At 45.0% G+C, this 22,598-nt stretch overlaps 2 protein-coding genes across 2 annotated transcripts in view; both read right to left on the reverse strand.

Moving 5' to 3' along the window:
• The window catches only part of LOC142488051 (uncharacterized), a 311,597-nt gene that overhangs the window by 279,856 nt on the left and 9,143 nt on the right, over window positions 1-22,598 (reverse strand). The gene's annotated exons all lie outside the window — the stretch shown is intronic.
• On the reverse strand, window positions 343-9,075 carry LOC142488064 (uncharacterized). The gene is made up of 3 exons (XM_075588436.1): window positions 8,967-9,075; window positions 8,477-8,590; window positions 343-2,664 (listed from the first exon to the last, which is right to left on the reverse strand). Exon 3 carries the CDS (start codon window positions 2,285-2,287, stop codon window positions 1,241-1,243), a length of 1,047 nt encoding a protein of 348 aa, XP_075444551.1. The 5' UTR covers window positions 2,288-2,664; window positions 8,477-8,590; window positions 8,967-9,075; the 3' UTR covers window positions 343-1,240.

Below are 22,598 nucleotides of genomic sequence, written 5' to 3' on the forward strand. Positions count from 1 at the left end.
TACTCTGTCCATGTGAAAGGCCTCTCCCTGTATGAATTTGTTGGTATCTGAAGAGGTGACCTTAACACTGAATTGTTTCCCACACTGAACAAGCAAATGGTTTCTCCCATGTAAATACTTGGGTGCGACAGGAGGTCACACTTTGTACTGAATTGTTTCCAACACCCTGAACTAGGGTTAGACAATAACAAAAATACTTCCCACCATAAAAGAGTATTAAGTAATTTATCGTGATAATATTCAGCAATATATTAACACCCAATAGAAAGCAAAAAAGCAAAAGTACTCAATGTTCAAAGTCATTTATTGTGAAACATATTTCTTATACAAATGCATTTCATTCTAAATAACATGTAAAAAAGCTAATACATTTTAGTATATTTTAATTTTAAAAATAAAAAATATTTCAATGAAAATGTTACACTAACTACACCCACACTCTCGTTTTCATTTATTTCCTGGGCACAAAGTTAAGATGACAAATAATACATGGTTACAAATACAGTTACATAAGTGAACAGGGTATACATTATATACAAGACATTGCATGCACAGTTAAAGATAATATATATTCTAGGCATATGTAACAGTTACAGACCAGATTAAAATGTGAGACAGCCTTAGTTTTAAAAGAACTTAAACTGGTGGTGGATGCGAGAGTCTCCGGTAAGTGGTTCCAGTTTTGGGGTGCACAGTAACAAAATTTACAATTACCCCCTCAACCCCCCTTCTCCTGTACACATTAATAGGGCATGAGGAGGCGTGGGTTAATGGGCATGGGGAAGGAGGTCAAGAGGCACGGGTGAGAGCCGAGAGAAATACGGGGGAGGAGAGAAAGGGGTTGAGTCATGGTGGAAGGGAAGGGATAAGAGGCATGGCAGAGGGGAGGTGGTTAATATGGAGGGGTGAGATTACCAGCAGGAGGGTTCCTTATAGCTGCAGCATGTGAAAGTCAAGGAGCTCCCAGACTCACTCCCACTCCACTGTCTCTACCAGACCCACACTCAGTCCCCTCTCTGACACAGTCCCCACCCCCATGCCTCCCTGCCAGACGCACCCCCACTCTGCAGCTGCTGATAGGAATGTCAAGTATTGTGCTACTGTCCATTTTTATTACTGCAGTATTACTATGCTACTGGTATATTGCCAAACCCTACTGTGAACAATCACATATTTTATCTCATGTATGAATCCTCATGTGTGTAGGGAGGCTGATCCTCTGTGAAAAGCTTTCCCAACATTATGTACATGGAAATGGTTTCTCCCGTGTATGAATCCTGTGGTGTCTGAGGAGGTGGCTCATTTGAGAAAAGTTTTTCTCACACTCTGTACATGTGAAGGGTTTCTCCCCTGTATGAATCCGCTCATGCTTGAGGAGCTCCGCCTTTGTAGAAAATCTTTTACTACACTCTGTACATGTGAATGGTTTCTCCACTGTATGAATCCGCTCATGGTTGAGGAGAGTCGTATTCAGAGAAAAGCTTTTACTACACACTGCACATGTGAATGGTTTTTCTCCTGTATGAGTTATCTGGTGTCTGAGGAGGTTTATCTTAGTACTGAATTGTTTCCCACACTCTGAACATGTGAATGGTTTCTCCCCTGTATGAGTCATCTGGTGTATGAGGAGACTGCTCTTCCTTCTGAATTGTTTCCCACACTCTGTACATGTGAATGGTTTCTCCCCTGTATGAATCCGCTCGTGGTTGAGGAGCTCTGTCTTCCGAGAAAAGCTTTTACTACACTCTGCACATGTGAATGGTTTCTCCCTTGTATGAGTCAACTGGTGTCTGAGGAGGTTTCTCTTAATACTGAATTGTTTCCCACACTCTGCACATGTGAATGGTTTCTCTCCTGTATGAGTCATCTGGTGTTTGAGGAGACAGCTCTTAAATGTGAATTGTTTCCCACACTCTGTACATGTGAATGGTTTTTCTCCTGTATGAGTCATCTGGTGTCTGAGGAGGTTTCCCTTCATACTAAATTGTTTCCCACACTCTGTACATGTGAATGGTTTTTCTCCTGTATGAGTCATCCGGTGTATGAGGAGGTTGCTCTTAGTACTGAATTGTTTCCCACACTCTGTACATGTGAATGGTTTTTCTCCTGTATGAGTTATCTGGTGTATGAGGAGGTGGCTCTTAGTATTGAATTGTTTCCCACACTCTGTACATGTGAATGGTTTCTCCCCTGTATGAACCCTCTGATGATTGAGGAGGGTCCTCTTAGTACCTAACTGTTTCCCACACACTGTACAAGTAAAAGGAGTCACTGCTGTCTGAATCATCTGGTGTGAAAGAAGTTTCCCCTTCAGTGAGAAACTGCTCCCACCATTTGTACATGTAAAGGTTTGCTCTCTAGTGGGGACACAAAGGTGTGTGAGCAGGTCCCTGTCCAGTGAGAAGCTTTTGCCACACTGACAACAGAGAAAAGGCTGAGCACCACGGCTTCTTCTTGCATACCTTTTGCTGGACCCATATTTATAGTCCGTCTCCGCTGTGTGCTGTACAAGGTCTGTAAGTTCACCACCATTTGGCACTGGTTCCTTGCACGTTTCTAAAATGTGGCAGGAATCATTGCTTTTTGGCACTTCTGGGCTGCGAGGAGTCAGACAGCTTCTGGATGCATCAGAGCTCCAGTTCTGTTCCTCATTCAGACCGTTCTCTAACAGAAGTAAACAAAAAAAGACAGAATAAATGTTTTCAGTCTGTAAATCAAATTACTGAACGCAAATTACAAATCCAAAACACTGAAGAATCTATTTCACCAATACTTAATTAACAAAATATTCTCATCACCCAGGGTTTTAAAATTGTGGCACATGGACATCCAGTGGCCCCTAATGACTGTGGTGGTGGTGGTTCCCGAAGGCCTGAAATGTATTTGTAGCAGCTCTCACAGTGAAATCATTGATACATATATAACTTGTATTTATTACTGTATTCATTATTTAAGTGTACATGTACATCCTCCAAATAATTAACATTGAAACTGTCCATGAGAAATAAAGTTAAGGAACTCCTGACCTATCATATTAGTAGTGCGTTAATAATATCAACTAAACCAGACAGCAACCTATAGTGTGAAGATACTGTAGATGCCCATGTATGTATGTCTTTATTTATACAAGGCCCGCAGTGTACTCAGTGCTTTACAGCAGAAACAATACGGTACAGGGAATTATAATACAATAAGTGCAACAAACACAATCATACAATAGGAACGGAAATCCCTGCCCTGGAGAGCTTACAATCTAAGTGATGCAGCGACTACACTGCCCATGTAATCTTCTGCCATAAGACCCACATAAACTAAACTGCTCCATTTTGTGTCATATTTTGTCAGTCACAAATACTATTCATATAATTTCCCAAGCACACGGCCTTGGTGTAATATTTGACTCCTCTCTTTCCTTCTCCTCTCACATTCAAAACATTGTAGAAAAGAAGAACTGGAGGCAAAAGTAGATAAAATAAGAGTTATTGAGACACACAGCGCAAGTTAAAAGAGAAACCTCCAACGCGTTTCTCGCATGGGCGCTTTATCACAGAGTGTTTTCCTGAGTCTAGAGAGTGTCACGTTATAGACACTCCCCGCCGGAAACACTGCTTACATGTATCTCAGGTAAAAACGTCCCATGGGAACAAAACAGTCCAGGGAAAATGTAACCACGGAAAGAAGGCAGTATAACTGTGGGGGAGAAATCCAGCAAAAGGACACAATAAAGAATACAATAACAATAAACTTAATTAGACTCATAAGGACAATAACAATTCAATGAAAAGGCATCTAATTTAAAAGTGGATAGGATGTGGAGGGAATAAAATTCTTAGATTAAATTAACTGTAACACCAAATAATATAATTACGTGATAATATACATATAATAAATGTAAACTCAACTACCAAGGCAAAGAACAATTTGAATCTTGATAAGGGCAATATACATAATGAATAAGATGTAATTAAATAAACCACACTGAGAAAATTGCCACATTAAGGATACAATACTACTCATCAAATGTGACTAGGAGAGACACATATGTATCTCAATGTTAGAAACAAATGTATATGAAACACACACAGTATTATATAACCTGAGAATGGGCAAAGGAATAATATAGCTTAGAGCAAATGTTTTATGTCCCATTCTGTATTAATCCCAAAAGGGGATAGAGAATTAAGTAAGTGGATCCAAAACATCTCACACTGATTAAGCTGTTTAATTCTATCATCCCCTCGTGTAGGGACAGGTATAGATTCAATTCCCTCGTGTAGGAACAGGTATAGATTCAATCCCCTCGTGTAGGAACAGGTATAGATTCAATCCCCTTGTGTAGGGACAGGTATAGATTCAATCGCTGAAAAATGAAAGGTGGACAAGTTTCCCAATGTACAATTTGTAAAATGTTTGGAAACTGGGAGCAACTGATCTAGTTTTCTAATAGAAGGAATGTGCTCCATAATTCTGACCTTCACTGGTCTGATTGTCCGCCCAACGAATCCTCGACCACAACCACATGTCAAGTAATAAATCACAAAATTACAATGAATAAAAACTGGAATTGTGTGTGTTTTCTTACTGTGTACAATATCAATAGATTTGATAGGATTGGCATAGCAACAAATACACATTTACCACATTTGGAAAAAAACATGTATTAAATTTGATTCATGAACACAGTCTGACCTGGAGGTAAATAAACTAGGCGAAAGATAGTTTGCCAAGGATTTAGCCTTTCTAACTGCAAATATTGGTCCTTGTTCAATTGACTCTTTAAGGTCTTCCTCCAAGGTGAGCACTTCCCAATATTTCTGTATGTTTGAGCGGATTTGATCTATGCCGTGTAATAAACAGCGGATTGGATCCTTCGGGAGTTCCCTGGTCTCTCCTTGATTTAAACCCCCTGGCTAGAACCAGTCGAACCATAAGACAGTAACTCAGCATGAGTACAGAGTTTGGCATTCATGTAAGCCTCCTCTGTATCCCCTGTTCTGTAGCCCCTGACAGAAACTCTTTTTGCTAATTCGGTGTCCTGTTGATCAAAAGAATCCTCGTTAGAGCAAAGCCGCCTTAGGCGGAGAAATTGGCCCTTGGGTATACCACGGATGAGTGACCTGGGGTGATTGCTATCCGCTTTAAGAAAGGTATTTCTGGAATTCTGTTACCTATAAATGTCAGTCTGTATTTCTCCTGTAAGGTCAATAAATAAAGTGATATCTAAATAATTAATCTGATTAATATAGTGTTCATAAGTAAAGTTAAGATTCAACATATTGGAATTAACAGTATTGATGAAAGTGTCCAGTGAATGTGAATCCCCTTCCCAAATCCTAATCAGGTCATCAATATAACGCTTGTAAAAAATAGCTACACACAAAGAGGAACTCCCGCACAGCTGAGAAGGTGAACCACGGTGAGGTGCTAACTAGGTAAGGGAGATAGAGTATACAAGAGAAAAGGGAGACCTGGTATATAAGCACTCAATCACTGCTAATGTATAGTGATAATATTAAAATACTTAATTATCAAACAATGAATAAAATAATGGGGTTTAAAATAAAGGGCAGATCAAACAGCACGTGACTGTGAATCTTATATAACATAGCTGTGACAGCTACGTAGATGGAACATATGGGGGATCCTTGATAGATATTCAGGATCCCATGCTGTAAGTATACTGCCTACTATTGATATAGTAATAGGACCAATGTAAGACCGCTATTCCAAAACTGTTCTACACTGTGCTGATAGCAAAAACTGTTCAACCACTCATGTGAATGGTAGATGCAGACACATTAAGTGGGATGGATGGTATATCTTAGGCAACACCTGCGCAATGCGAGTGGTATATATGAATATGTGGTTACCTATGTGATAGAAACACTAGCCACAGAAAGGCCCCTAATTGACGAGTGGGGTAGGTAAGATTAACCCCCTAGCACCCGACAATAGCAGCTGTTCGCTCCGTGGGAGGTAACACATTAAGCATCTGAGAAAAATATCCCCGTATGTATGTATAGCAATGAGAACAGGAAAAGGCAATTCAGGTCAATTAGCCAATAAAGTAACTTTATTACCATTCATAAAGTTAAGCTATATCTAAAGACTGGATATTATTGTGTATCTAGTGACCCTAAATGAGAGGGTATTGTTTAAGCTGGGGAACCAGGTTAGTTGGCCCAGCAAACGTTAGAGAGGCTGATACTATTGTATAGTTAGATCCCTAAAAAGGGATAGGTGTTACTTTTATGGTTTCTTTAAGCGACGGTGTTTGAAATGTTTAGTGTCACTTATTTATTATTTATTTATAAAACATTTTACCAGGAAGTAATGCATTGAGAGTTACCTCTCGTTTTCAAGTATGTCCTGGGCATAGAGTTAAGACACTAATATGAGTAAACCGCCCAAGGTAAATGGCTGAGTGCCTCAAACATGTATCTATTGAATCTGCAGTCCTTTACTGGGACGAAATAAAACAGGCAGAAGCCTGGAGTTACGCACTATATTGCTACCTCTTATTCTTGCGTTTTTTCTAAATCAACCCTAGAAGACTGGTAAGAGCCCAGACAGACGTCAGCGCTACGCAAGGGTGGCGTTTGTCACTTATGGTGGAGAATGTGGGTCGACACTAAGTCTGTGGGTTTAGAAATAAATGTGGGGGTTTAAAATGGCTGCCAGCCGAAGAAAGTACAGACTCTGTGAGTAAAGTGTGAAAAGTATTGACGCAATAGCACCCCCAGAGGTCAGGGTGAAGAATATAGCTGAAAGTGCAAAAATGGAGGAAAAAATGTGTTTAATGTCTCATGTGTCTGATCACACAAAGTGGTGTCCTTTCAGGAATGAGCGTCTGAGTACCCAGTGTGTCCCCGCAGAGCAGTATGAGAGGGAGCACGAGAAGGTCCAGAAACTGAAGCAAGAGCTAGAGGAGCAGAGACGCTGCTCCATCCCCAACAGTCAGGATGACCAGGAGAAAGAAACCTGGGAAAGGCAAGCTGATGGGACCCTAGCAACGAGATTTGTAGAGCGTAGACGTAATGAAGACAGAGTTCCTAAACGTAATGAGATGCGTTCATGCACACAGAGCCAGCACCAGGAAGAGATGGAGGCTCTGAGAGCAGAATTGCGAGATGTACGCAAGGAACATGATTCTCTCACAAGTGGACTAAACGTATTGAAAAGGGAGAAAAGCATTCAAATTATTCAGAAGCCCTGCAAATCTCTTATCCAAGGAAGAAGGGAGAGAGAAAATTATCGGCGTATACGCGCCACAACGTTCGTGCTACAGGCTGCCTACAAAGGGATGAAAACTCGTCAGTTTAATCATCTAGTTCTCCCTCACCTGCTATCCTAATTAAGGAACAGGTATTTATGGCAGCTAGGTTTGCTGCTTCATTTTCTCTCCTAGAGCCCGGAGGCTGGGGGCACGCTGCTCCCCTGTATGCAGTTCGAGGAGGACGCCCTCATCATGACCTTCACTGTCCGGAAGAATTGCCTGGACTCTTGGGACGCTGTCCCCCATCTATCAGTTAAGCTATGTCTAAAGACTGTGGCTATTATTGCGTATCTAATGGCCCTAAATGAGAGGTTATTGTCTAAGCTGGGGAACCAGGTTAGTTATTTTTTATTTATTTATAAAAATGTTTTACCACGAAGTAATACGTTGAGAGATACCTCTCGTTTTCAAGTATGTCCTGGGCACAGAGTTATAAAAAATACATGGTTACGATAAAAGAACAGGGTTATACAGGGAATTCATAGACATTTCATGGACAGAAAAGTTGGAAAATTGGGTACAGGGAATAAAGGGCTTATGTGTTTCAGATAGAAATAGAGCAGCTTTAACATCAACTAACATCAGCGAACGGCAGAAAACGGCTCACACCGTTTGGCTGCCCTTCGGCTGCGTCAAAGGCTGTGCGCCTTTGGAGCAATGCAGATGTACGCTGGGTGGGTGAGGTTGAATCTGGTGCGTCTGTGAACAAAAAGATCTTTTCTTTGTCCCCTTGGCTCATTAACATTCCAGTGGGTGGGGCTGCAAATTCAACAAAGAACAAGCACATGTTAACCCTTAGCACGCTGTTCCTGTGCAGAGGGGAGCAGTTCTTGGGTGGGCCCTCATCAGGCTGTGCGCCTTTGGAGCAACGGAGATGTACGCTGGGTGGGTGAGGTTTAATCTGGTGAGTCTGTGAACAAAAAGATCTTTTCTTTGTTCTGTGAATTTGTTTTCCCAAATGCGTTTTATTGTATCTATTGATGGTCCGATACCTATAACTCTGCAATTCCAACCTTTTATACGTGTTTGTGTGCCATATTGCACTTCTAACTCTGCTGCATGTGGCTTGTCCCAGAACACCCAGCAGGCCTGGGGACTTCCTATGAGAGGCAATGAACCATGAATATTCACTAAATGTGACCATGCTTCTTGTAACAAGATAACACCCCTTTGTGCAGACAAAGGGGAAAAGGTACTCACCAGAGACAGGAAATGGAACAGTTTCACTCTTTATTGGTGTCAGATGTTCCTCTGGGTTCGGTTCTTCTTTCTCTGACTTAATCTCTAAACTCTCCAGTACAACCACTGGGAAAACTGGCAATAAGAAAAGGGAAATCCATCATGTAAAGCTGGGAGTGGGGGCGCTTCTTGTGATATCAGTATACAGAAATACTCTATACTGATCCCTATGGGGGAGGGGTGAAGTGATTGATTTTACTTTATTAATAACCCTTTGAGTGCTGAAGAAGTTTTTACCCCCAAGTGCTGAAAACATTTTGGAGCTACCAATGTTCAAACCTCAATAACACTAATATCCTCAATATAACCTTAGATGAATCATTTTTTTCATTAGTACAGGTATCTTATAATTGTATGCACGCTTTAATATTATTTCCCAAAATATTGCAGACATTTCAGTCCATTTTTAAACATACTGAATACAGATAAGTGAGGATGTAAGGGTACTTACCACAAACAGGAAATGCATCTATTTCTTCCTTTATTGGGGTCAGATGTTTCCCTGTGTCGGTCTCTTCTTTCTCCGACTTAATCTCTAAACTCTCCAGCACAATCACTGGGAAACCTGACAACAAGAAAAGGGAAACCCATCATGTAAAGCTGGGAGTGGGGGCGCTTCTTGTGATATCAGTATACAGAAATACTTTATACTTATCCCTATGGGGGAGGGGTGAAGTGATTGATTTTACTTTATTATTAACCCTTTGAGTGCTGAAGAAGTTCTTACCCCCAAGTGCTGAAAACATTTTGGAGCTACCAATGTTCAAACCTCAATAACAATAATATTCCCAATATAACCTTAGAACAGCGGTGGGCAAACTAGGGGTGCACGACCCCCAAGGGGGGCGCGAGATTACCGGCGGTTGGCGCAGGGTTTACAGAGGCCCAGCGTGCTTCCCGAAGGCACTTAAATTACACCATACTAACCTTGATTCAGCCGGCATCTGGAGACGCGGAACAATGGCAACGCGGGCTGAAATGACGCCGCTGGGTTATGTGACGTCACGTTGCTATGGCAACGTGCCATCACGATGCCCAGGCGCCGTGAATCAAGGTAAGGAGGAGAAGGGAGGGGTCGCACAGAGAGGAGGACATCCGGCAGGGGGCGAAGGAAAAAAAGCTTGCGCCCCCCTGCCTTAGACAAATGATTTTTTTCATTAGGACAGGTATCTTATAATTGTATGCACGCTTTAATATTATTTCCCAAAATATTGCAGACATTTCAGTCCATTTTTAAACATACTGAATACAGATAAGTGAGGATGTAAGGGTACTTACCACAAACAGGAAATGCATCTATTTCTTCCTTTATTGGGGTCAGATGTTCCTCTGTGTCGGTCTCTTCTTTCTCCGACTTAATCTCTAACCTCTCCAGCACATCCACTGGGAAACCTGGCAACAAGAAAAGGAAAATCCATCATGTAAAGCTGGGAGTGGGGGCGCTTCTTGTGATATCACCTCCTCTGATATTGGTATAATATAATACCTCTTGTAAAGAAATGTATTACTAGCCCTTCTGGCAGAACATGACAGAGGTGAAGATATATTATCTTCTTACCTGCTGATGGTTCTATAGGAAAACAAGATTAGTTTGGGTGTTTGACTCGCATAACTGCAAAATAATCAGATATTCCCTCCTTGCAGATTTCAAAGACACCAAAATATCTCCTCTACTCACTTAACAAGCGTGGATACATGCTGGCAGTGGGCAGCGCTGCTCTGGGGGTGCTGGCAGTGGGCAGTGCTGCTCTGGAGGTGCTGGCAGTGGGCAGTGCTGCTCTGGAGGTGCTGGCAGTGGGCAGTGCTGCTCTGGAGGTGCTGGCAGTGGGCAGCGCTGCTCTGGAGGTGCTGGTAGTGGGCAGTGCTGCTCTGGAGGTGCTGACCGGAGGTTACTTAATCTATATGTGTTGGATTTTAGAATGAGCCTGTATATAAAACAGAATTGGAATGATCAGTTTTTTTTGGACAAATATACAGGATTTAGTATCAGCTTTTTCAAACCTAAATCATTAACCCCAAAGGAGTCGTAGAAGACAGGGGCACCAAAAAACACATATGGTCCATTCTCAAACAGGAACTTCATTTCAAACACTGCAAAACTTTAATGGCTCAGGATTGTGTCACAACATAACCATCTAGAAAAGTATAAAGAGAGTTGGAGATTAGCAGCCAAAAGACCAGTAAAGTCCTCATAGTGTAACATAGTAACATACTGTACAGTTCCATAGTATGAATAAAAAGCAGATACAGTAAGTAGCCAGGTCCCCCTCACCTGTGGTGATCGCGGGTGCCGCCGAGCAAAGTGGCGGACCCATTGGATGGCCGCAGGAGTGGGGGCCGATCGGAGCGTGTCCATCGGGTTCCGGGAGCTGGGCGCACTGTTGGGGACTCTCGGCGGCTCCCGCGAGGGGCGTCGCCATCTTCCTTGTGGTTGCGCAATTTGTCCCAGCAGCCGGTGGCCATTACGGAGGTTGGCGCATGCGCAAAGGAAGTGCGCGCGAGGCGGCCAATGGGAGAATAGCTCCCAAGAAGAATACAGCCCCCAGGGTGCACAGGGGCAGGTGATGCCAGGTAGCTAATAGGGCTGTAGGATCTCCCTGCAGAGGAGATTGGATACATTTGGCATGCTGAGCCCACGCTAGTCGGCGCCAGGAGAGGCTAGGGGAAGGAGGTGAGGGTGCAGGGGTCAGTGACTCACTGCACTAGGCCAGAAGCCCCCTAGGCCCGTTAGCTCTGAGCCACCTAGTAGCTTGTGTTGCTTCAGGGACAGGCCCCAGATTAGGGATCCTGCCCCTTACTATTATGTGCTAGTTAGGGACACAGCAGACGCTGCACTTCTCATCCAGAGGCTTGGGATCAAGCCTGCTCCACAGAGAGCGGAACTGTACCCAGGGTGGACCGCCCTGACGATCATCTCCCCGGAGGAACCGGACATCGCCAGAAAGGTCGTCGGATCCTTTGCGGAGACCCTTTAACGCCCAGGTGCCGTCGCACTGAGCAGGTAACGTTACACACGTGTATTCGCACATAGTGGCAGCGCTGACCACGGGACAAGGTGGGGTTATACTGTGGACACGGTGTGGGGGATTACGTTATATCCTACTGCAGTGCTAACATTGAATGTTATGTGATTGGTATGTTATGCGCATATATGTAGTAAAGTCAGTCCTGTTTTACAACCGTATGCTTACCGTGATTAGAAAAAATAGGAGAGGAGCTCCCCTCTGTGTGCTCCAAAGCAATGGCAGCGGATGTGGTGAAATGATGAACAATTGAATAGTAATAATGGGTGGATGGGGCCACGGTGAAGGTTGAAGTTCATGTGTGATGTAAATCCCAGACCAGTATGTGTCACCCCCTTATGAATATGACCGGGTGCCCCACTCCGTGTCTGGTAATGGCACTAAGGAATATCTAATGTGTATAACAGAGGCATACCGGCAAATTAATATAATGAATGAACAGGGGGGACACTTAACTGAAAGCTGATCCTCGATGATGATAGAACCGGCGTGCAGGGCAGTCAATCACTCGGGAGGAACTCGCAGCGCTGCCAGCTTCTTGTTTCAGCGTGAAGACCCAATGGGAAGTAGCGACGCTATGACGTCATCATTCTGCAACCCGCCCATGCTGGTTCCTGACAGCCTGTGTCTCTCTACCGGGACCGCCACAAACTCGCCTTGCAGCTCACACCGTCAGCCGACCACCACCCCAGACACCACAGGAGTTGAAGATATGCCGCCCCCCAGCGTGCTCCGAATGAGACAGCAACATAGAGTAGTAGGAGATATTCGGGCACTGCATACAGTGAAAAGTGAGGCTGGAGTAATCTTGAAAAAATACTTTATTGTGGCATATAAGACAAAATTAAAAGCACAGAGTCTCCCCTGACGCGTTTCTCACCTCTCAGGGCTCTTTCTTTGAGAGGCTAGAAACGCGTCAGGGGAGACTCTGTGCTTTTCATTTTGGCTTATATGCCACAATAAAGTATTTTTTCAAGATTACTCCAACCTCACTTTTCACAGTATGCAGTGCCCGAATATCTCCTACTACTCTATTTTGCTTACCGTGATTGTTTCCTGTGAGGGCCTCCTCCCACTCCGTTGGGATCCCTCCCAGGTGGAGGCGTTGCACCACGAGATTGTTATATGTGTGTTCCCCAGGCTCCCGAGCGGAGGCTTAGGCTCCTGAGAGCCATACAGGTATACACAGCAGTAGTAGCGTCTGTGTTCACAGGGAATACCCGTTGCATTTGGAGGCGCTGCCGAGAGCAGCCCTAGGGTGCCTGTGACAGGGTGAAGTTAACCCCTATCAGTTATGCCTGGGAGACATATGTCTGAGTGCTTCATCCAGCACTCATAAGGGTTAACTCAGGTGGAAGCTAGGTAATCAGGATGTAAGCTGACACCTGATAAGCAGCAAGGTATAAGATGATGTTGTTACTGGCAGTAGCTGCCTGCCTTAGACCAGAGCACACTGCTATGTGTGCTGCTAGCCAGACGGATACATCAAACTAACTACTGCAACCAAAGTAAGACTTGTTCATTTGTTTTTCCTGACTGCTTAAAAGACACTTACGGTTTGGTTATGGTTTAGCCAGCCAGCCTGCTAGATTGGCCTGGTGTGTTAGTCAGTCCTCCCAATGTGGAGCAGGATTTGTTTTTGTTTAAAGGGACAGTGTACCCACATGTTATGTTATGCTGTGGAGAAATAAAGCCACTGAACATTTTCATTATCCTGAAACTATACGTGTGGACTGTTCCCTGACCTCGGCTACAGGCCGTCCTGCCACAGTGCCCTACTCAGTAGTTCACGTAGTATCCTATCAGTCAGCATGCCTGCGCTCACGCCACCACGCCGCAACAAGTGGCCGACTGGGCCGAAAGACTAGGAAAGGTCCTGTGACACGTAATCGCCGTAGAAGGGGTACCTGCCGATGTACCCATGTTTACTGTCTGCAGCGCAGTAAGGACATTACCTGGTCTGGCGGGAGCCCGTCTCATCAGTAAGCACTACAACATTGACCAGCAAGAGAACACCCTACTGCTGGCCACCGAACAAGCTCTACCCCCTGATAGACGCCCACAAGTAGTGTATCTACCAGAGACTTTAATGCAAGGGTGTCCTCTCATTTACCTTGGAACCGTTTCCAGTTACGTAACTTCCCCTACCAGACAGAAATTGCGGCCTCATTCCAGCCTCAGATATGGACGAATACCGGCGCAATCAGTTCCTCCGAGGGGCCATTCCCACACATCACATCGTGATCATGATTAGGTGCTCACTAATGGAAGGGCCTCCCCCTACATTCATGGACATTTTGGGGATCGTCAAGGGGCATGAAGCCTATACTAAGCTGCATACGGGCACCAAGGTCAAAGATCCACTTGCGAGTGACATCCGGGAGTCTCCGCTCGCTGGGTCAAGAAACCTGTCGAAGAGGAGCCACCCAAGTCGCCCTCACTGAAAGGCCAAACTTCAGGGAGATCTTCACCCACTTACTCGAGACAACTTTATCCCAAGGATATCATCTGCTATGGCTGTGGACAGAAGGGCCATTTCTCCAGAGAGTGCCCTGACGGAGTTAACCAAGGAAAAAAAACTCCAAGTAAAGGAAGCTCGGCTCGGTCCATGATCTGCCGGGTACAGACCACCGAAGCCAACACGTCCGAGGCCACCCCGGCACCTCCCGAAGCTCTTACTGACAGTCAGGTAGGCCCCTCTGCCATCGTGCGTGTGGTAGTAGAAGGAGTCTATGCCTCTGCTCTACTGGACAGCGGATCCCAAGTGACCATAATATACTGCCAATTCTATGACCAACACCTCAAACACTGTCCCCTGCGGTCGGCGGAACATATGAAGGTGAGGGGGTTAAGTAACAAAGATTACCCCATCGATGGGATTGTGAGAGTTCAACTGGAGATACTCAAACTGAACACTGGCAAGAAACATCCCATGCATGTGGAGGCAATGGTATGTCCGAAGCCTCAAGGACAATGTCAGTACTCGGTCATCTTGGGAACGAATACTGATATAGTGCGAGCCGTAATCAGAGCATACCTGAAAGAGACCAACGAATTACCTATGGCTAATCCACTCCTTGACCCTGTACTTCGGGAAGAGTGCAACCTAGTATATGCCTTAGAGCGTCACGGGGACCTCTACAATCGTCAACGCGGACTGACGACCATTTTACCAGGGGGAGTGCAACGCATAGCCGTCTGGTGCTGTTATCCCAATCGAGATGAGACCGATCATCTTTTCTCTCTGGAGAGTACTCCTGAGGAAGAGGTTCAGAGTGGGTATAGCGTAATACCCGAAGTGAGAGAGTGGACGACCAAAATTCCACTACGAACCTACGTACAGTATATGTTCAGAACATCTCCCCATTCCCGATGGACATTGATGCAGGACGAAGTTTGGGCAGCATATATCCGGTCAGCCATGTGGGCTTCAATATGTAGGCCAGACCACTAGGCCAGTAAAAACACGTATTCTGGAACACATTGGTAATGTGAGGAGAGGTGTCACAACGCACTTTTTATCCAATCATTTTATTACAATACACCAGTGTGACACTTCAGGACTGAGGTTTACAGTGCTGGAACATGTACTGCCCCACTGGAGAGGTGGGGACAGAAATGTCGCACTGAAAAAAAGAGAGAGCTTTTGGATCTTTTCTCTCAAAACCTTAGTGCCGCAAGGCCTGAATGTGGATTTTGAGTTAGGTGTTTTTCTTTAGTATTTTTTCATTTTCATTATATATTAATTTAATAATTTATATATGATTTTTATGGGATTATATTTTCACCTATTTTTTGGAATATTTTTACTTGAGTTCATCGTTGTGATCCGATCTATGTCTGATATGTCATAAATATGGTCAAGACCCCTTTTAAAAATATGCCTTACTTTGTGTGTATGTATATGGAAATTTGATAATATGTTGTCTCTTAATCAAATTCTCTTTGTCTTATATTTTTAAGATTCATCTATCGCTGTCCATTATGAAAAGTTGATAAAATTAGGACTATAGTAAGCGATGTATGTGATAGATAAAATTTTTTAAATATTTTCTATCTTATGATTCGTTCCTTATTAATATAAAGGTAGAATCTTTTTTTTTTTTTTTTTATAACTTTCATTTTATTAGGTGAGACAATACAGACATGTTAACACAATCCATTGGCTTACAATGCGTCACCTTGTTTCCGTACTTCTCCTCCAATCAACATACAAAACATGACATGACATACCGGACGGACAAAGGAACCAGGGATAGGAAAAAAAGGGGGGGGGGAGGAAGGGAATGGGGGGGTGGTGAGCGACACTGGCGGTTTTTGGTCTATGCCAGTTTAGGCTTCCCTAATTAGGTCCGGGACCGCAACTCTTTATGTGGCTGTATGTCTACTTTCCTCTACTAGTTTGGGATATCCTTTAGCTAAATCTTCCTTTTTACGTCGCTTACCCCAGGGCCTAATGTCTAGGATCCATTTCGCTACCGGAGAACGCCTTTGCTAAATATCATTGCAATATGTTGGTAAGATCAACCCCCGGGATGTCTGTCTGTGTCAGCCAAGGTGACCAAACTTTTAGAAAATTTGTGCCGGTGTCGTTGACCAGACTTGTCAACTGTTCCATCCGGCAGACGAACCAAATTCGATTTCTGATTTTGGGTATAATTGGAATCTGTGGTTGCTTCCACAGTGCTGCGATCTCGCATCTGGTGGCAGTGGCAAAGTGCGCAACTAGTCTGTGTGTTGCGTTCGAGAACCCCTGAACCCGCCGGCCTAACAAAAACAGCCACGGGTCCAAGGGGACCTCGATCTCCAATAGCCGTTGTAGCCACTCCTGTACTTCCTCCCAAATCGGGGCCACTTTTGCGCACGACCACAGCATGTGGAGCATGTCTGCTCTCTCCCCGCACTGTTTGGGGCAGAGCGGGGAGTAGCCTTTGACAAATTTCGAGAGTTTTGTTGGGGTATAGTACCAACGCATGAGGACCTTATAGGCGTTCTCCTTTAGCGTGGTACAGATAGAGCTCTTCGCTGCTGCCTGTAGGATCCTATCCCAGTCGTCGTCTTCTAGTGTGTCCCCTAAGTCAGCTTCCCATTGCCTCATATAATTAAGTCTAGGTGCGTCAGCTGTCTCCGGACAAATCACTTCCCTGTACATTCGAGAGGTTAGTCCCCGTGTGTCCGTTTGTCTGGCACACAACTGCTCAAAATTTGTTCTCCGTGGCCGAATTGGGGTCTTGGTATAGAAGGCCCTGATCTGTAAGTATCTAAATAATTCAGTATTCGGAATGTTTTTTTCCTCTTTTACATGAGCGAAGGATTTAATTACACCCTTGCTGCCTAGATCGTAGAATCGGAGATAGCCTGCTAGGATCCACTTTGTGAACTGAGCGCTGTCTAGGCCTGGAGCGAAATCTGGGTTGCCCCATATGGGGGTCATCAATGACTGCTGTGATGTAAGAGAACATCGAAATTTAGTGGCCCCCCATAATTTCAGGGAATTTCTCATGGCCTGCAGTGTTGTTGACATCCGTATATGGCTACTCTTGGGTAGCCATATCAGGTTCCTCAGATCCACCGGGGCGCAGCACTCCCTCTCCAGTGCCACCCATCTCCTAAGGGTCGGGTCTGTGTGCCACTGTAGAATCTGCGTTAATTGAGCTGCTTCGTAGTAAGCAAACAAGCATGGCACGCCCAGCCCCCCTCTTGAGGTCGGCCTCCTCAAGATATCTTGTTTAATTCTGGGCCTTTTGTTATCGCGGACTGTAAAGAGAGGATCTCTTCTCTTGGCAGGGGAATCGGGAGGGTCTGAAAGAGATATAGCACTCGTGGGAGAAGATTCATTTTTACACTTTGTATCCTGCCTATCCACGAGATGCTATATTCTGCCCATCGCCGTAGGTCCTCCTTTAGTGTCTTAAACAACTGTGGGTAATTTGCCTTATATAAGGTTTTATAATCTTTGGTGAGGTTAACCCCTAAATATTTAATCGTAGAGGGCTGCCATTTAAAATTGAAATTGAGTCCAATTAGTTTTTCGGTTGATTTAGGCAGATTGAGATTGAGAGCTTCTGATTTGGCCTGATTAATTTTGAAACCTGAAATTTGATGGAATCTCCCCAGGATTGAGAACACATTGGGCAGAGAGGTAAGAGGCTGCGATAATGTCAGGATCACATCATCTGCGTACAGGGCAACCTTATGTGATTGCTCTTTAAAAGTTATGCCCTTGACATCCGGGCTGTTCCTAATATGTGCCGCCAAGGGTTCTATACATAGGGCGAACAGCAAGGGGGACAACGGGCATCCCTGTCTCGTGCCACTATGAATCTGAAAAAGCTCTGAAGGGAATCCCTGGTGCCTCACCCTAGCTGCCGGCCCCTCGTACAGTGCCATAATGGCCTCCAATAAGCTTCCTCCGAAGCCAAACGCCCCCAGCGTCTCTTTCAGGTAAGGCCAATCAATCCGATCAAACGCTTTTTCGGCGTCCAGACTGAGCACCATCGAAGGAATATTTTGCTTTTGAGCCAGATCGATAACGTCAATTATTCGTCTGGTGTTGTCTGCCGCCTGTCTGCCACTAATGAACCCCACCTGATCTGGATGTATCAGCTTGGGAAGGACGATACCCACTCTATTAGCTATGAGTTTTGAGAAAATTTTAATGTCTGTATTGATTAAAGAGATGGGCCGGTAGCTCTTACAGTCTGCCGGGTCCTTTCCAGCTTTATAGATCAGTGAAATGGACGCCTGGAGCATCTGCGCCGGGAAGGAAGCTCCCTGCAGTACCGAATTAAAGAGTTTCAATAGGTATGGGGCTAGAAGTTTTATGTATTTTTTGTAATAGAGGTTGGAGTAACCATCTGGACCTGGCGCCTTGGCTGGCTTAAGAGACTTTACGACATCCGTCAACTCTTCCAAAGAGAAGTCTTCCTGTAGTGCCTCTCTTTCCACTCTACCCAATTTGGGCAAATTTGCCTCTTTCAGGAATTCTCGGAGATTTTTATTTGTTTTTTGATTGTGGATAACCTTACCCCCATCGTACAGCGACTCGTAGTATTGCTTAAATTCTTCCACGATTCGCGTAGGGTTGGAGGTAAGTTCCCCTCCCTGCGTGCGAATTGATTGTATTTGGTAATTTGGTTGTTTATTGCGAAGCTTAGTCGCTAGAAGCGTGTCTGGCTTGTTCGCTTTCTCGAAGAATCGGCGTTTCGTCCAGCTCATGTCTTTTTCAGCTTGAGATGTCAGTTTTAGATTTAGTTGCTTTTTGGTATCTTGGATCTGAGTCAAGATTGCCTCGTTTTTTGAGGTCTTATGTATTGCTGTCAGGGAAGCCAATTTCCCCTTCAGTTCCTTGATCTGACTCTCTTGTTCTCTCTTGCGTCTAGCAGCTAGGCACATGAGAGATCCGCGGAGGGTAGCCTTATGGGCCTCCCACAGAGTGGCAGGTGAGGATACACTTCCCTCGTTCTCTTCAAAGTATTCTCTGATTTTGTCTGCAATTTCGAAGTCAAATTTAGGGATTTTTAGCAGTAGTTCATTTATTCTCCAGTTCGCTCCCGGTCTATCTCGCAACTGTAGCTCGCACCGCAGCTCTATAGGTGCATGGTCTGACCACGAAATGTCGTGTATGCCCGTGTGGGAGACCATTGGGACCAGTCTGTTGGATACAAGGAAGTAATCTATCCGGCTATATCGGTCATGGGGGTGGGAGTAAAAAGTATAGTCCTTGGTCTGAGGATGTTGCTCCCTCCAGATGTCTACTAGCTGACAGTCCCGAAGTCCGCGGGAGATTGTTAGTATGTCTCGTTTATTGGACTGGTTAGGGGCCGTACATCTATCTAGCTTTGGGTTTAACGCCCTGTTCAGATCTCCTGCTAATATGATTTGGCCCTTTGCTTCCCGCTGTAAGCGCCTGAAAAAAAGAGCAAAAAACTCTGTTGCTTGTTCGCATGGGGCGTACAGCGAGACTAATGTGATAGCTTGACCTTGGATGGAACCTATTAAGATAATGTATCTGCCCTCCGAATCTATAACTTTCTTTTCTAACTCGAACAGTAGGTTCTTGTGGAATCCAATGGCCACCCCTCTCTTTTTCATTGAGGCGGAGGCTAAATATATTGTGGGAAACTCTTTGTCTATATATTTGGGGTAGCTTTTTTTGGAGAAGTGGGTCTCTTGAAGGAAGAGGATGTCAGCTCTGTATCTCTTATAATCTTTAAAGGCTAACTTACGTTTAGCTGGGTTATTCAGTCCCTTTACATTATGGGAAAGGCAACATATCTCTCTACCCATTTGGATCAGCGTCTGGTGGCTGCTTTGCGGTGGCTGTTAACCTCTGGCTGGGCTCCTGCTGCGAAGTCCTTCTCCTTTTTCGGGCTGGTAGGGCTTTGTCTTCCGCTTCGTTGGTGACCGCAGTCGCTGGGAGGGGAGGTGGGGGGGGGAGGGGGGTAAGACACGAGAGGGTAGGTACAGACATGACATAACAAAAAAAACATTGTTTAAATGAACATATCTAAACAACATGGGCTCCCCATCAAGACTCCCCAGTCCTGATATAGAGTCCAGCGCCTTCGGGGAGTGTGGCCCCATTCCCTTAGGGCCCTTACCCGCATTCCCTCCCCAAAGGACTTTGACAGGATTCTGGGAGACCCTCCATCCCAGATCTTGTCCAAGGCACATGCCTACCTCGGGGTATAGAGCTCCCTCATACCCTCCAGCCCGCACTCTTTTGCTAACTACCTTCTGAAGGTCTATCTAGACAATAACTTTAACTCTTGTGTAACTATAAGTAACTGTAACATTCACCTGCTCGTAGACCTGTATTAATGTATAGGGTCTTGTGTATTTCTGGAGCTTAACCTATAACTGTAACTCGTGTTGTGCCTTTTTCTCTCCTCCAGCTTATTTTGCAACCCCTTAGTGTTCTTTTTACTTTTCTCTTAGCTGTTTCTTTGTCCCTCCCTTTGCTCCCTTCTCTCTATATCCCTCTTATTAACAGTGTTGCGGGGCCTTTTGTGGGCGGCATCTCTGAGGTGACTATCTGCTACCTAATGGGAGCCCTCTCTTTCCGCTCCCTCCTGTATCATTATCTGTGTAAGTGTTTGTATGGTGTTATTGCCTTTGGTAATTGCCCGTGTCCCCCTGCCTCCGCGCCGTGTTCGGTGTCCCAGCTCGGGACCTGTCTGAACCCTGTCTCTCGTATGGTATACGAGTCTGTGTCCTTTAGGTGTCCTCTCCTGCCTGCGTGGGCTTTCGCGGCTTGTGGTCGTTCCGGGCAGCTCTGCCACCTCCAAGATGGCGCGGGTGTCTCTTCCTCTGTTTGGTGGTATCCGCTTCCGGTTTCCGGCGGCGGCCATTTTGGATCCTTGGATGGTTCGAGTAGGATGTGCTGTTCGTTGCTCCCGCGCGCCGGCCATTTCCTCACCTTGCGCTTCACGGTGGGGTGCAAGAAGCTCCAGCAGGACGGCCATCTTCTCCTGCCCGCATGGCGGACGCCAAAAAGTGAGTCTCTTAAGTTCTTTCGCTAGAACTTGGCTCTTTCTTGGGCGGATATAGCGAGAGGACTTAGATTTTATTCCAGGGATTTGTTGCAGATGTTCCGCATGGGATCTGAGATCGCTGTGTGGGTGTAAGTCTGCTTCTAGACAGTACACAACTTGGCACAATGTGGTTTTTAACGTTAAACTTGAGAAAACTCAAAACAACGTGTTTTAAGTGACAAACAATTGTGTTTTATTACGGGCATCATTTCGTGCGCTTCGGTTTTGGTGTGGATGGTCCGCCGGACCACTCCGGTTCCAGGGCTGGTTCTTCCTCCGCCGTTCCCAACGGGGGGCTGTGAAGGCCAAGTGCTTTTAGAAACCCTGGGCCCTCTCCGATGGTTTTTAGCATAAGGGATCTCCCGTTTTGCGTGACTTGAAGTCCGAACGGGAACAACCAGCGATAGCGTGTGTTTGATTCCCGGAGCACTTTGGTTACAGGGAACAGGGAGCGACGCCTCGCTAAGGTAAGGGGAGACAGATCTTGAAAAATTTGTAATTTATTGGCCTCAAATTCTACCACCGGCATTCCTCTTGTTAACCGCAGTATTGCTTCTCGGGTGGAGTAATAGTGCAGCCGGAGAATGATATCTCTCGGCTGCTCGTTCTGTGTCGGACGTGATCGTAGGGCCCGGTGACATCGGTCCATCAGGAGTTTTTCTTTTGGGCTGTCTGGCATGAGGGACTACAGCCATCTTTCAGTAAAAGCCTCGCAGTCTCCTATCTCTTCTGGGACCCCGCGGATCCTAACGTTGTTCCTTTTATCGCGGTTTTCTGCGTCTTCTTGCCTTTCTTTGAGGTCGTCTATCTGTTGTTGTAAGTCAGCCATTTTTTTATCTGTTTTTCTCCCTGCTTTAATCGTAAGATCCACCTTGGTTTCCAGGTCGTCAGTGCGCGTCCCCAGTTTAGTATGCTCACGTTTGAGCTCTTTAATATCTGCTTGAAGCAGTTTTTTCAGATCCATATATAATCGCTCGAAGTCACAGCGTCTGACTGGGAGTTGGGATTGACCACTTATGTCCTCATCATCCCCTTCCATTTCAGTGTCTGTGTCGGCCATTTCTCTGGATGGGGCACTTTCTGCTGCTCCTCCGAAATATGTCCTTACATCCGCCAGCTTTTGTTTTTTTTGCCCTCCTGATTTCTTTGGAGCCATCCTGGGATGTTAATAGTGCTCCGGTTATAAGTTTGAAAACCCGAATTTAATTTTGAGGTAGTGTTATTCGTTAGCTTTTGATCGCGCGGGACGGAGCTAGTCTTTTATGCCTCCATACTCCGATCCTTCGCGCATGCGCCTCCCCGAATCTTTATTTTTTAACATTTTTTCGAATTATTAAACCTTTTTATTATGATTGTATAAATAAATTGTTATAAATGTTCAAACATGTGTATATCCCGGGGTGTGGAGGCATTTAGTTGATTTGCCCGCTATCTGGGGATGTTTATCAATTATCCTATAGGAGGAGAGGATATTGATAGGTATATGGGTATAAATAGACACTCATAACAGGTCATTGCTACTCC

This window comes from Ascaphus truei, chromosome 2 (genome assembly GCF_040206685.1).
Source record: "Ascaphus truei isolate aAscTru1 chromosome 2, aAscTru1.hap1, whole genome shotgun sequence".
In the NCBI taxonomy this organism is placed as follows: Eukaryota; Metazoa; Chordata; class Amphibia; order Anura; family Ascaphidae; genus Ascaphus; species Ascaphus truei.

What these genes read in the sequence shown, in the direction of transcription:
- LOC142488064 (XM_075588436.1), bottom strand. Translation starts at nt 2,287, where the DNA reads ATGATTCAGACAGCAGTGACTCCTTTTACTTGTACAGTGTGTGGGAAA.